Source organism: Alosa sapidissima, chromosome 21 (assembly GCF_018492685.1).
Source record: "Alosa sapidissima isolate fAloSap1 chromosome 21, fAloSap1.pri, whole genome shotgun sequence".
NCBI classification, from domain to species: Eukaryota; Metazoa; Chordata; class Actinopteri; order Clupeiformes; family Clupeidae; genus Alosa; species Alosa sapidissima.
This window is the reverse complement of record NC_055977.1, coordinates 2,761,003-2,776,002: the sequence shown is the minus strand read 5'-3', so window position 1 is coordinate 2,776,002 and position 15,000 is coordinate 2,761,003. Positions and strand designations below refer to the sequence as shown.

At 44.3% G+C, this 15,000-nt stretch overlaps 3 protein-coding genes across 6 annotated transcripts in view; all 3 read right to left on the bottom strand.

Annotated features, from left to right (window-relative positions):
• Window positions 1-3,687, bottom strand: part of scin (scinderin) — a 62,452-nt gene extending 58,765 nt beyond the window's left edge. For 2 of the 3 annotated variants that reach the window (XR_006026026.1, XM_042075616.1), the window contains exon 1: window positions 3,378-3,685. Coding sequence is in view for 2 of the 3 variants with exons in the window: in XM_042075616.1 (XP_041931550.1) it covers window positions 3,378-3,570 (193 nt within the window). In the remaining variant the exon portion in view is untranslated. Of the gene's footprint in view, window positions 1-3,377 lie in introns of all 3 variants that reach the window. The other variant, XM_042075618.1, reaches the window with a different exon arrangement.
• Window positions 3,688-10,741: 7,054 nt separating this feature from the next.
• On the bottom strand, window positions 10,742-13,107 carry LOC121696121. Its single transcript, XM_042077450.1, has 3 exons — window positions 12,896-13,107; window positions 11,427-12,643; window positions 10,742-10,780 (listed from the first exon to the last, which is right to left on the bottom strand). The coding sequence occupies exons 1-3, from the start codon at window positions 12,951-12,953 to the stop codon at window positions 10,742-10,744; spliced, it is 1,314 nt and encodes a 437-aa protein (XP_041933384.1). The 5' UTR covers window positions 12,954-13,107.
• A 1,146-nt stretch (window positions 13,108-14,253) lies between these two features.
• tmem106bb (transmembrane protein 106Bb) overlaps window positions 14,254-15,000 on the bottom strand; it is a 6,429-nt gene continuing 5,682 nt past the window's right edge. For both annotated transcript variants that reach the window (XM_042075619.1, XM_042075620.1), the window contains exon 8: window positions 14,254-15,000. This exon is cut by the window's right edge and continues 800 nt beyond it. The gene's annotated coding sequence lies outside the window, so the exon portion shown is untranslated.

Here is a 15,000-nt window from a genome sequence, read left to right as displayed (position 1 = left end):
GTAAATAACGACAGTAACACCACCAGTTCTACACAATAACCTGTTACACTGTAACAGAACCAGTTGTACACAATAATCTGGGCATGGGAATACCATTGTAGTGCAGAAACAATGTCCGCTTCCTTATTGTCCCTATCAAGGTTGCCATGGTCATGGACTAAAACAAAACAAGAGGGTGCCAGGAGATGACATTGAAAAAGGAACCCAGGCAGATATGTGCTGTCCACTTGTTTTGGTCCTACCTCACCAACAGGCAACAGTTTGTTTCACTGGGTCCACAAAAGTCCTCCACCTCCTCTGTCACTTGTGGTGTCCCCCAGGGTTCTGTCCTTGGGCCTTTCCTCTTATACATCCTGTCCCATGGCCTTCATTTCCATTGTTATGCTGATGACATCATTATATCTCCTACATCCTCCTCAACTGACCCCCTTACCAGTTCTTTCACTGATGCCTATCTGATGTAAAGTTATGGTACATGGTCCAAAACTTGTAAAGGTGGTGTAAAGGAAATCTTTGCCACTATATTTCACCAATAAAACAGAGTAAGTCACACATTTGGATTATCAAACCCAAAAATGGGCATAAATTATATGACTCTATACATGTGTGTTATCTGTGTACCCCCGGTAGACTCAGTTCTCGGACATTTTTGATAATCTTCATTCAGAAATAGAGGCCCAGGAAAACATGTTTCTAATTGAGAGCTGAATGGATGAACAGGAACTGAACATGATATTGACCCACAGGGAGGCAACTATGAATTTTGGTCAGTTGCCCCAGTTTACTAGCCTGGCTAACGTCAGACTAGACATTCATTTTCTCGTATTTGAAACGTGGTTTACGAATGCCAAGAGCCGTTGATTGGGCGCTACGAATGTCTATGAAATGTGTCTGTACGTCGCTCATGACCGCTTCGGTGTGTCGTCATCGTCTTGTTGTCCCCCCTCCGTTCTGTGATTGGTTCCTTCGTTGAGGTGAAAATGAAGTCCATAGAATGCAGGCTGCGCGAATAAAATCGCGGCTGCCAGGCTACCAGTTTACCACACCAACCATCACCCACCGGAACATCTTGACTATGAAATAAATCAAAGTGGCAGGGAGACCGGTGCAACACTGTTGGCCTGTACATAGTTAATACAGAGGGGACTCTTTAGGGAGGTACACATACATACCCCTCAGCTTTTGAGTCCAGTGTAGTAGACTATGCAATCACTGACAGGGACCAGACCACAAGACAAGTTCATTATGGCCTTGAACTCACCTGACCTAGTCAATGACATACCAATCAGGGGTGTAGTGGTAAAAAAGACTCTAAGTTCATTTTTAAGTCTGTAAAGTTTATTAAATCACAATAATGAGAGAACAAACATGTCAGGATTAGTAAGTATGCCAGAATGGCCTAATCACCATAAAAAAGTAAGAAATAAGAAGACTACATATAATGTTTATGTGCGTTTAGCCTCCACTTCATACCTGATAACAATATATAATAAAAACAAATATGCCCCTACAAGAGATGGGGTAAACAAGGCCATACGTGGTATCAATATGACAATAAAGCAACTATCAAAGCAGATATGGCAAAGGATACTTTTTCAGAGCTCTGCATGCAAGGCTTCAGTTGGATGTTTATCCCAATTTGAAAACTCACATTTGTGATTGGACCCCATACCTCACAGCCATTTCGTGCAATTGGTTCCCAAAGACTGGGTCGTGACCCACAGCCGCAGGAGATTTTATTTGGGTCGCCAGCATAGTCACAATTTATGTTGTGTAATAGCTTATAGACTACCATTCAGCCAGGGAAGCTAGCACCTTTCTTTTAGGATCTAGTTTGTTTACTATAGCCTACCACAGTGGTGTCATGTTTTTTGTCATAACTCAATCTGTGCATTTTTGCATGTAGTATAGTTGCACAAACAATACCAGATACTCTAACAGTGCATTAGATTAGGGTACCTTTTAAATGGACATTTTAAACCATGTTTTCCTGACGTTTTCCGTCTCACGAACTCCACTACAGTAGCCTAAAGGCGCATTATCTCACGAACTCCACTACAGTAGCCTAAAGGCGCATTATCTCACGAACTCCACTACAGTAGCCTAAAGGCGCATTATCTCACGAACTCCACTACAGTAGCCTAAAGGCGCATTATCTCACGAACTCCACTACAGTAGCCTAAAGGCGCATTGTCCTTCATCTTCTGTATTCTTCACCTATTGCGCAAAAGCCTCTTGTTCTGATATTTATTCATTTCACAGTCTTACAGCATAGCCCATCACAACACCAATACAGCCTTAGCACAAACAATCACAATTTTAAAAATGCGGATTTAAATTCCAAATAACGAAACCTCCACAATTAGGCTACAATATAACAACTTGAGTTATTTGCATATAGGCTATCGACGTCCACGGTGTTATGGATCCAAATGTCTGCAACGCAACGTAGACTAACATCTCTCTTTAGAAATTCAGGAACAGCTTATTATGCTGACAGTGACTCGTAGCATGCAAGAATATCCCCAAACTCTCGGATGCGCATTAAAACTGATCTTTACTGATCCATTGAAGAATGGTTTGAAGGGGCCCAACATAGAAAAGTTTGAGAAGCCATGGCCTAAAACATCAACAATTTGGGCAGTATTTGGTGGTTGCATGTTAGATCTGAAGTGAATTGGGTCGCCATGGTCTGTCGTTTTTAAAAAGTGGGTCCCCCTCCCTCCCCTCTCTCCTTCTCTCTCTCTCTCCCTCTGTCTCTCTTTCCCTCCCTCCCCCTCTCTCTCTCTCTCCTTCTCTCTCCCTCCCTCCCTCCCTGCATCTCCTGTCTAATGTTTATTATTATGTCCAGATGAGACTTTATCAGACTTGATTATCAGACTTACTGTCCTGCAATCTGCTCGCTCGTCTCTGACCCCAACTTTCACTCCAATGAGGTTTGTGAGTGTGTGGGTGAAGGCAGACTGTCCCTTACGGGAAGTTTGTGTGTGTTTGTGTGTGTGTGAAGGAAGACTGTCCCTTACGGGAAGTTTGTGTGTGTGTGTGCACGTGTGCGTGTGTGTGTGTGTGTATAAGTAAGTATAAGTATATATACTCTTTTGATCCCGTGAGGGAAATTTGGTCTCTGCATTTATCCCAATCCGTGAATTAGTGAAACACACACAGCACACAGTGAACACACAGTGAGGTGAAGCACACACTAATCCCGGCGCAGTGAGCTGCCTGCATCAACAGCAGCACTTGGGGAGCAGTGAGGGGTTAGGTGCCTTGCTCAAGGCCGTTCCTACTGGTCGGGTTCGTCGGCAACCCTCCGGTTACAAGTGTGTGTGTGTATGTGTGTGTGTGTGTGTGTGTGTGTGTGTGTGTGTACTACTCACCCAGCCAGTAGTGCAGGTCGTAAGAGGGCGTGTCCTTGGTCTTGACGGTGCGGAGCACCAGGTAGGCGTCCCCGACGTAGAAGCTCCCGTGGAAGCGAGGAGACACTGGCACCAGCTCCATCTTCTCAATCCTCCACACCTGCACGCCAGAGCACTTCCCCGCCTGCTCAAACTCACGGTGGTACAGGACCATGACTGCTGCTCCTGCCGCTGCTGCTCAGGGACCCAGGGAGGTCTGGTGGCCCAGTGAAGATGACAGAGGCTGGGGGAGATAGAGAGAGCCACTGGAGATGTGTGTGTGTGTGTGTGTGTTTGTGTGTATGTGCGCGCGCCAGAACTGAATCAGTAGCAGCAGTGTGTAGGGCCCTTATGTAGACTACGAGACTAGGAGGGTGTGTCCTGCACCCCCCCCCCCCCACACACACACACACACACGCACAGTATCGTAATCTCAGAACACACACAGTATCGTAATCTCAGAACACACACAGTATCGTAATCTCAGAATAATAAAGGTGAAGAAGATAAAGGCCACAGTTATTGGCAACCCTGTATGTAATTCCTTTTCAAGTGTCTTTTCCCAATAAAACACTCCATGATATTCTCCTATGAGTGCAGTTAGGTTCACTTCCAGACTGTGGAGCCGGTGGCGTTTTAGTTTATGCATTATGATGTACAGTTGTGTGCAGAATAATAGTGTGTTAAGTCAAAACATGACCAAAACATGACCAAAACATGGCCAAAACATGACCAAAACATGACCAAAATTGATCAAGCTTGTGTAATACCTTTACAGAAAGTGTGTTTGCATTTTTCTTTACAAACTCAAATATTTACTGTATAAGCTGAAAACGTATACTTTGAATCACTGCACTACCATCTAGTTGCATTACCATTATTTCTGAGAATTGCTTCACATCTGTGTTGCATGCAGTCGACCAACTACTGGCACCTGTGAACAGGTATTCCAGCCAGGGGGTAGTTTCTAGAAAAGTTAGCAACGACGTTGCTTAACCACCATGGTACGACGCAACTTGCGACCAAACAACGACACTGTTACACCTGTTTCCAGAAAGCATCGTACCTGTGTCACAATTCGCTACCTCCGACGTTCGAACACCATAGTTCCAACAACGTTGTTGATGATGCAGCGATACATATCATTGGTGGAAACAGTGGAAACGTGTAATACCCCACCCCCTAGAAATGTTCTGTCACGGCCTATGTCGACATGTTTCTAATCTAAACCGAGTGATTAATGCTGGTATTGTCAAAACCTAAACCTATTGCAAGCATATAAAACAGTTAACTTAAGCAGACCAATATGAGTCATTATTTGTGTTAAATATCTGTGTTGGAAAAAATATATAGCCTGGACAAATATCTGGGTATCCCATAGGTTATCAACTGTCTCGTGGCTTAACGGCAGCGCGTTGGTGCACTGTGCGCTCGGCCGGAGTTCGCATCCTATCTCTTCTTTTTATCTCTGAGTAGGCCTACGAGACACAACAATAGGTTTTGACCATACATATTTATGTATATAGTTACTCTACATCGAGAGTACAATAGGTAGGTATACATCAGTCAAAAACAATTTAATCTACGTGTCACACTAGTTCACCTACAGGTAGCGAGAAGCAAGAGGACAATCTCACATCATAAGAAAATCGAACCTACAACGTTGGGATAATAAGTCATCTGCTTTAGCCACTACACCATTTAACACTGCTGTTGTTAGGGACTGTGAAGATTATAATACTAAAAGCAAGGCAATACTTTAATTAACATAAATAGCAAGAATGAGCCAAGTAGGGGAGCAGTGTCTTCATCAAAATTAAGCTACAGGATAGATCAATCATTGAGTCACGAATACATCCACTTCGCAAATTTTGGTTAGGCGGTTGTGATTTTTGGTTAGGCGCTCCGGACACCAACAGGAACTACCAAGGAACGACACAAGTGCGACTGCCTAGGGGCAGTAGTTCAAACGACCAAACTTTGCGTCCTTGTTTGCGATTGAGAGTTCGAACTACACTTTCTAGAAACACCAAATCCAAGAACAATGCAGCGAACTACCAAGGTTGCGACGCAAGTTAGCAAACGATGCTTTCTAGAAACGACCCCCTGGACAATTGAACATGCCACAATTCTCCTGCATTTCTGGGTTTTGCCTCAGAAACAGCATTTTTGATGTCACTCCACAAGTTTTCTATAGGATTGAGGTCTGGGGATCGGGCTGGCCACTCCATAACGTCAATCTTGTTAGTCTGGAACCAAGACTTTGCTCGCTTACTGGTGTGTTTTGGGTCATTGTCTTGTTGAAACACCCATTTCAAAGGCATTTACTCTTCAGCATAAGACAACATGACCTCTTCAAATATGTTGATGTATTGAAACTGAAACATCCCCATAACATGAATTGTGCACCACCATGCTTCATGTCTTCAGTGTACCGTGGCTTGAACTCAGTGCATGGGGGCCGACGCAGACAGTTTGTCCAACGACCCACATGCACTTGCCATTGTCATGAACGTGTCATTCTGTCATTTGGTTTTTGTGATGACAAGTTAGGGTTAGGGTTCACGTATCATGACAATGTCATGTGTTCATTAATGTGTTCCTTTTTAGAGGGCTATTACACATGTTGCCATTGTTTCCACCAATGATATCACTGCATCAACAGCGCTGTTGGTACTACCGGAAGTAGCGAATTATGACACAGGTGCGATGCTTTCTAGAAACAGGTGTTACAACGTAGTTAGCTGTTTGAGCGCAAGTTGCGTCATATCATGGTGGTTCAGCAACGTCGTTGCTAACTGTTGTAGAACCGCACCCCAGGCTAGAACTAAACATGGTGAAGCTCTATGGGCCTTAGCTCTGGAACCAACTTTCAGATGACATCAAAAAAGGCCTCAACTGTTGCCAGTTTTAAGTCTAGACTTAAGACCAAACTGTTCTCAGATGCCTTCTGTTGCCAGTTTTAAATCTAGACTTAAGACCAAACTGTTGTCAGATGCCTTCTGTTGCCAGTTTTAAATCTAGACTTAAGACCAAACTGTTGTCAGATGCCTTCTGTTGCCAGTTTTAAATCTAGACTAAGAAGACCAAACTGTTCTCAGATGCCTTGAACTGATCAAATGCACTTCCTGTTATCATTGAGTTACATATGTACAGTATATATTTTGAATTTGTCTTTTAATTATTCTACAGTCTACAGTTAACAGTTATAAACTGTTCATGTATTCTTGTATTTTGAATCGTTGTATTGTGTTGTGTTGTGAGCACACCAAGGTACTTTTCCAGCCACTTTGTTGTAGAAATGGCAATAACTTGAACTTGGAACCAGAGATAAGATAACATGAGTCTTCCCGAAATCGAGTAGGTGATGAACGCCTTCGCGAAAGCGGGCAGGGGTGAAGGTCTACCCTCGACGATGCTTAGTGCTGTACACGGCATCATGATGATATTACTCGATGTGATACTGATCAAAATAGCTTTATGCAATGCCCTGCATAGTTTCACGTACACATACAGTGCCCATTAAAGGTATTTACAATAAAAAAAAAACCTCTTTAACATAGAAGTGAAAACAGATTTCTGGGTGGATAGGTCTCCATTAGGCTTTGCACCTGGATACTGCCATTTTACACCATTGTTCCAGAACATTCACCCAGAACATTCACCTTGTTTCAGAACATTCACCTGAGAACATTCACCTTGTTTCAGAACATTCACCCCACAACATTCACCTTGTTCCAGAACATTCACCCCACAACATTCACCTTGTTCCACATTTACCCAGAACATTCACCTTGTTTCAGAACATTCACCTGAGAACATTCACCTTGTTCCAGAACATTCACCCCACAACATTCACCCAGAGCCATATAAAGGTAGAGTTGCGACAACTCCATTGACGCTATGTTCCATTTTTTTCCAACAATGGCAGCTGGAAGCCTCAAATAGTTCCCGGAAGTTAACAATTAATAAAAGCAGCAGTGCAGTTACAGCAGTATACTGTTTGTAGCCAACATTTCAGACTCAGATTTACATTCCTTTGCCTCATCCGAATAATAATAATAATAACAGTAATAGTAAAGTAATAGTAGGCTATCAATAGCCTAATTATAATAATAAACGATAGACTTTTCTGCTGCTCAGTCTTTGTCAGTTCCTCATCAAATAAATTAAAAGAGGCCCAATAAATGTGCCACACGTAATAGCCGAATATAAGATAACCCGCCTATCCCATTTCAATTAGGCAGCACTACACCACCACGAACAAGCTGTCATTAAGTTTTTGCGTTTAGTAGGCCTACAGCTTTTATGACGTGACGTTTCTTGGGCATTTAGCTTCACCATTACGTCAAGTTGTAATGTATGCGCAATGCTCATCTAGGCTATGGATTTAAGTGGCTTAAAGGCAGCAAAAGTGGGATATAGTGCAACTGCTTCCCCAAAACAATTCCTCCATAACTGTGTATTTAATTGTTTGCTATGTGGATAACTTTCAGTGGACTAAACAAAAGGTAAAGATTTTGTTATCACAAGGCTAGCTGGTTCGTCAAAGCATATAGCCAACTTTGTTTGCAGCAGTGAAGCTGAGTTTGTTGTTAACATTGTTGGTAACTGTCAGGGAATTTAACCCCAACATATATATACAAGAACCACAACACGTAGTATGGCTTTGCCCACAAACTCTGGTACCAAGAGGAGAGCCTGCTAATGTAAGGAAGAATTCCTCACACCATCAGTCTCTGACTCTGCAGCCCAAAAGCTGTGTCTTTTATTGTACAGATGCACACAGAAAATAGGAAGCAAGACATAGCGACTTCATTGTGACATACTCTTATCTCACCCACACACACACACACAGACAGGGTGCAGTTCCTGTCTGTCTGGGTGCACACTTAACTTGAACTCTGTTCTTAGAACTCAGCACAACAACATTTAACTTGAACTCTCTGTTCTTAGAATTCAGCACAACAATATTTCTGCTTACACAAATGGTTATACAATGATAATAATAATTTCCTTACAGTAACGTAAACGTTTCTTCAGTTAGGAGCAGTAGCCTACTGTTTTTTTTATGTTGCATGCATTTTCATTGGCAAAAGCTAGCCTAATATGCATGAAAACCTATATAGATTTGAGGGAGCTGCAGCTGTTAGCATCAGCACGGTCATATTAACACAGCAGGCACTAGCCCAGTGAAGGATCGTGTAAACCCCATCCCCAGAAACCAGTTTCAAACCAAGCTTACGCTGATATGATGCATGATCACTGATCAAATTGCTATGTTCTGACAGGATGAGCACAACCATGCAGGTTCTCTGAATCTCAAGCTCTTTAGCCTAGCATCTTAATGCTGTATTCACAGCACGGTGAATGACAAACGGTGACAAAATGCTGTTGTTAGTAGGGTGACCAGACGTCCCGAAAAATTCGGGATAGTCCCGATATCCAAGCAGTTGTCCCGAATCCCGAATTCTGCCCTAATTGTCCCGAAAATTATACTCAATCAGAATACTGAGTAGTTATTTTCGGATTAACATTAAAAACTGTCCATAGAGAGGTTGAGTCGACTGCACATGCAGCCCCCGACGGCAGCTAAGTGTCTGGATGCAGCCCCGGCTACTTTGTTTCTTTTTTGACGTTCTATAATTCCCTACGAACGTCAAAAAAGAAACAAAGTAGCCGGGGCTGCATCCAGGCACTTAGCTGCCGTCGGCGGCAGATGTTAGACTACATGCGTTGGAAGTTCGGCCTAATGTCCGATGTCGTTTTAACATAATCTACTTAATCTAACAATTATTTTGTATTCTTACTTAATGACCCATAATTTTGGCAAGGCTTGTTATTAGCGTTAGGCTATTATCCTTATTCTGAAAGGTCTGATTTGCACTGTTAGCCTACGCAGTCATTGTTCCCCCCCCCCCCACAATGACATTTTGAGTTCATGATTTCTCTGTTGTATTTTGAGGCAGACTTGATGTTTGAATAAAAATGTGTTTTGGTACAGGTTTGAAAATTCATTATCTTTTATAATAGTCTATGTAGGCCTACAACCCCCCCCCCCCCCCCCCCCCCCCAGTAGGCTACACGCAGTCTCAAAAACACTGTTTACAGCTCTTGAGTCACGTACTAGGTCATTTTTTTTATAACGATAATTTAGATAGGCCTAGGCTACATTTATGGGGTGGGTGCTATAGGCTACATGGATTTCTATGCAACGTCACAAAAACATGCGTGCTCAACCAAGAGGGCAGAAAGCACCATAGAACAGCATAGAGCAATGCAAAAGAGCAAAAGAATAAAATTAGTTTTTGTGCTGAAAACTGCACCAAATCGAAATCACGATGGTTAGAGAATGTTAAATATGTTCAATATCCCTAACGGAATGCATGTCTTTGCCAAAAATGACAAAATACAATGTTATATTAATAATGCAAATGAACAGCAAACTTTGAAATATAGTCTGAAATGAGATGTTATTATCATTGAGACAACAGGGGTATACAAAAAAATCTGATTGTAGCTTACAGCAGCCGACTATTTAGGTTGAAGACTGAATCAGATTGTCTTCCAAAAGCTTCTTCCATTTGACCTTCGAGTCTCTGGGCAAACTTTAGCCGAGATTTAATATGAGCTTTGCCACTCACTCATAAAGCTTTGACTGGTGAAGAATCTGGACAATAGTTGTTGTATGCAGACTTTAATGTCAAAAAGGCCAAATCAATATGACCATAATTTAATTTATAAAGGTAATAAAAGGGAGACATATCCAAAGGGGTGAACACTTTTAATAGACACTTTACATCTACTAAGAACATGTTAAATCCTCATGGGAGGATTTTTACCCTGTCTGGCAACCCACAGTGCAGGATTTTCACCCTGTCTGGCAACCCACAGTGCAGCAGAGAACATGAGAGAGAAGCATCTGGTCACTATAGAGATGGCTCCCACACAACAGCGGTGCCAGAAATGTCTGCTCTTCCTGTTCCATCTTTATGAATGTCATAAACTCATTACTGTGACAGGGTGTGTGTGTGTGTCTGTGTGTGCATGTGTGGGACAGGGATTTTTCTGTATTTCATAATCATCATCATCACCATACCAGGGCATTGTGAATTGGTATTTTGATAAGATCACATCCATTGAGTAATTTCATCATGTCCGCTCAATAGAACTTCGATTTCAGGAAGGCATTGATTCTTCACTTCCTTCTATGAAATGTGATCTACATCCTGTCTCTGGGTCAACATACTCCTCTTATCTAATCTCAAGCGTCTACACAGCTTCACACTGACCACTGAGTTTCCTGTCTCCGGGTCAACATACTCCTCTTATCTAATCTCAAGCGTCTACACAGCTTCACACTGACCACTGAGTTTCCAGATGTGCTGATCACGTAATTAAATATGTTAAGAAGTGTTCATGAAGCGCCCCTTCATGGGAGGATTTTTACCTGTCTGGCAACCCAAGCAGCGTCTGGTCACTATGCAGACACGGGTCATCATCCTACAAACCAATGCTTCCCGTTACAGGTTTATGGATGTCATAGACTCATTGCTGTGATATGTGTGTGTGTGTGTGTGTGTGTGAGAGAGAGTGTTTATGAGAGATCTACGTCGTAGAAAGATGGTCTATTCAGGAGGGCTTGCCAATTGCAGTACCCCACCCTGCTGGAGATAAGTGCATACATTATTTTTGCAAAGTCATGCTTTGACATAAAACCTCTAACTGGCAATGTTTTTGAGGTGGCAAAAAGCTGATTTAGCTTGCACACTCACACACACGCGCACGCGCGCACACACACCCCCACACACGAACATGAACCGCAACCATAGGTTTGGACACTCCTGATGAATTTTATTATTAGAAAAATACTCCTGCATTTCCTGTTATGTTATGTGTTATTCCATGTGATCCCCCCCCCCCCCCCCCCACACACACACACACTCTGAGAGGTGTTATGCCATGTGCCCCCCCCCCACACACACTCTGAGAGGTGTTAGGCCATGTGCCCCCCCCCCCACACACACACACTCTGAGATTGTTATGCCATGTGCCCCCCCCCTCCAGCTGATTCGTGCTGCACCCCTCCACTTCGGCACACATGGTATGGCCCACATCTGGATCCACCCTCAACTGCAGGCTCTCACTCCTGATTGGTCCAATACTAGCCGCTGATGTGGCGTAGACAGCATCAGCATTCTGATGACACGCCCATGCATTGTGATGGAGTGCGTTGCTGTAGGAACCGTCATTCCCAGGGTTCCACAGCTGTGTGTGTGTGTCGAGCCGAGTGTCCAGCGGCGTGTGTCCAGGAAACATGTGTGTGAGGAAAGCCCAGTCCAGCAGGGTGAGGTCATCCAGTCCCGCCGCGTCGCCTCCGTACTTACTGTCCTCCCCAACGAGCAGCTCCGGGTAGCCGTGGCGACCCACGTTGTCCGAGATGGGCGCGTAGGTGCTCAGGAGCTGCTCCTGTCTCTCCGTCTCCGGGTCCGGCTGATCTGGGAACAGCAGCTCCAGTGCGGCCTCCAGGCCACCAGGGGGCTCCACCGCTACCCAGCCAGACATGAGGGGAGGGGGGGAGACGGCCAGCCAGGTGTCTGGGCAGGGCAGCGCTGGACCAGCCGGCCACTGCTGCGGATCTCCACACACCAGGTCCGTGGCCGCGGCCTCAGAGACGCCGTTGTCATAGTAACCTCCGTAGAAAGGCCCCTGGCCGTTCTGATCGTGGGCCCCAGGGTCACAGAGAGAGTAGCCGGCGTCTCCGCCATAGCCGGCGCAGGGCTGGGTGCACTTCCCTTCCTCGGCCCCAGGGGGCGCCATCTCGGCCTCCTCCTCCATCTTGGCCATGAGCCTGCGGTACTTCTCGTGGAAGCTGTTGGGGTCCCTGCGCCTTTTGGGGGCTGGGGACTTCTTGCGCCTCTTGCACTTTCCCTTGGGAGGTGGTGCCACCTGGTGGTGGACCAGGGGCGCAGGCTGCAGGAGGAGGTTCCCAGGCAGGGCTGTGAACACGCCGGGGCCTTGGGCCGGCTCCATGAACGGCACCACCCTACCCAGTCCTGCACCCGTCAGCTGGAGTCCTCCATCAGCTGCACCCGGTCTTGCCCCAGGTGCAACAGGGAGCTGAATCAGCCCCTGTACTTCCCCAAAACCTGCCCCTGTATGGGCACCTGCTAGCGGGATCACCCCAGCGGCTCCACTGAGGTCCTCCCCTGCAGCAGTCATGAGGATCACAGTGGGCTCCATCACACCTGTGGGAGTGTGGAAAAGCCCAGGTCACCTCATGGTACATCCATCTGAAGCCAAACTTCCCCCAGGAATGAACAACACATCTATCTATCTATCTATCTATCCATCCATTTACTTATATATCCATCCATCTATCTCTATCCATCCATCCATTTACTTATCCATCCATCTATCTATCCAATCATCCATCCATCTATCCAAAGTAGTTGTATTGTCCTTTCACTGATCTTACTCTAACAGCAATGAAAACTTACCACTGTGTGGAGCTTCAAGCAGGGGCAGAGAAGCATCAAGCCTGCACTCTAAGTTCATAGTGTCCTATATAGCATCAGGCTCCAGACAGAACAAGACCCTGATTTAGAAGAGAATAAGAGGAGGCAGTTCAGAGCTCCTTTATATACTGCCAACCGCATTGTGATGTCATAGACGCTATTATGTGATGTAAGGGTTCAATAGGTTCTATAGAACTCTACTGTTGATATTGTAGAACTGGACATAACATACTTACAGCTGCTGACTAAAAAATAAATAAAAAATCATCAACTTTAACATGTGTATGTACAGGGTATGTAAACTTATGAGCACAACTGTATATATCCTGTAAGTAACTAAACAACAAAGTTCTTCACAGTGAACAAAACAAGACATAAGTTATATGTGAAGCATAGAAATGTTTTCTTTTCAAATCAGTCCTGTGATATTTTTTCACATCCTTGAACCGTTTCCCTGAAGATCCATTAATCCATTTGCTTACAGTAATATTACCAAAAGATTCCAACAAACAACAGTTTTGGCCAACAAAGCGCACACACACAAATTCACCAAAAAAAAGGTTCCATTTAGACTTTTATTCATGCTTAGAAGAAACAACAAAAAGTCGGAAAACCACATTAGATTTGTTCTCAATCTTCGTATGGGGTAATATCAACACCTCCAGGCAGCAAAAGGCCTTCAGACAATCATGGACGATTAAGAGAAACGTGACGAGCAACAGTAACAAGAACCTCAAGAACAGCCTGTCACAATAGAATCTCCATATTTACACCACTGCTCCACCAGGAACAGGTGATCACAGCACAAGATAGCTGTCAGGTTAACAACTAAAGGAGTAGCGAGACTGAAGTGAACATAATTGGGAAAGATCATTAGTTCGGGTGATTAGAACCAAGTAGAGAGAGTAGTGTTGAGGGGACAGTGCAAGTCCTTTTGAAACATCATCTTAAAAGCAGACACCCTTTTCAGCCAGCATAAAGTGCTTCCACCAGAGACACAAGAGAAGGTGAGATGTCCACACACACACAGAGACACACAGACACAGACACAGAGAGACACACACACACACACACACACAGAGAGACACACACACACACACAGACACAGAGAGACACACACACACACACACAGACACAGAGAGACACACACACACACACACAGAGACACACACACACACACATAGAGACACACAGACACAGACCCACACACACACACACAGAGACACACACAGACACACACACACACACACACACCACCTTCTTTGTGTCTTGCCAAACACGGCTCATATTTGTTAGTAGCTAGATTAACAGGCCTCGGAGATATTCTCACTCAATATCCCTTTCTGAAGCTTATTTTTACAACTTCCATTAAAAATGTTTTTTAAAAATGTTAAATTCTTTCGCAACCTTTTGTAGAAACCATGTTAAAAATGCAATATTAAACTAAATAGATTTGAATTCACCTACACACTAAATATCTATCACCACCAAAGTAGTTTGAATGTGAAACACAATCCACAGTTCCGTTTCTAGTGTAGCAGAACACACACTAGCGTAGCAGAACACACACTTCTGCTAACACATGTCTCTACTCTGCTCTTCTCTTGCAGGGTTTGGATGAGGCCAGGGCTGGCTCTTATGGGTTCTTAATGGAACTAGGACTGGTTCTTGTGTTGTTCTTAACGGAACCATAGCTGGTTCTTGCAGGGTTTGGGAGAGGCCAGGGCTGGCTCTTATGGGTTCTTAATGGAACTAGGACTGGTTCTTGTGGTGTTCTTAACGGAAACAGGGCTGGTTCTTGTGATGTCCTTAACGGAACCCTGGGCCCGGTTGGTGCTTCTGGTTCTTCTGTTCTGTTGGGTTCTGCTAGGTTACGGATCGCTTCTGGTTCTTCTCTTTTGTTCGGACCGTTAAGAACCAGCTCAGGCTTCTCATGCAGGACCGAAGTGAGTATTTTGCAAATGGAGGTGAGCGGGAATGTTCTTGAGCGTACCACAAGGTGGCGACACACACACACACACACACACACACTTGACCGTGTGAGGGGTCTTAGGTGAAGAGACATGAGGTAAGCCTTTCTACAGTAA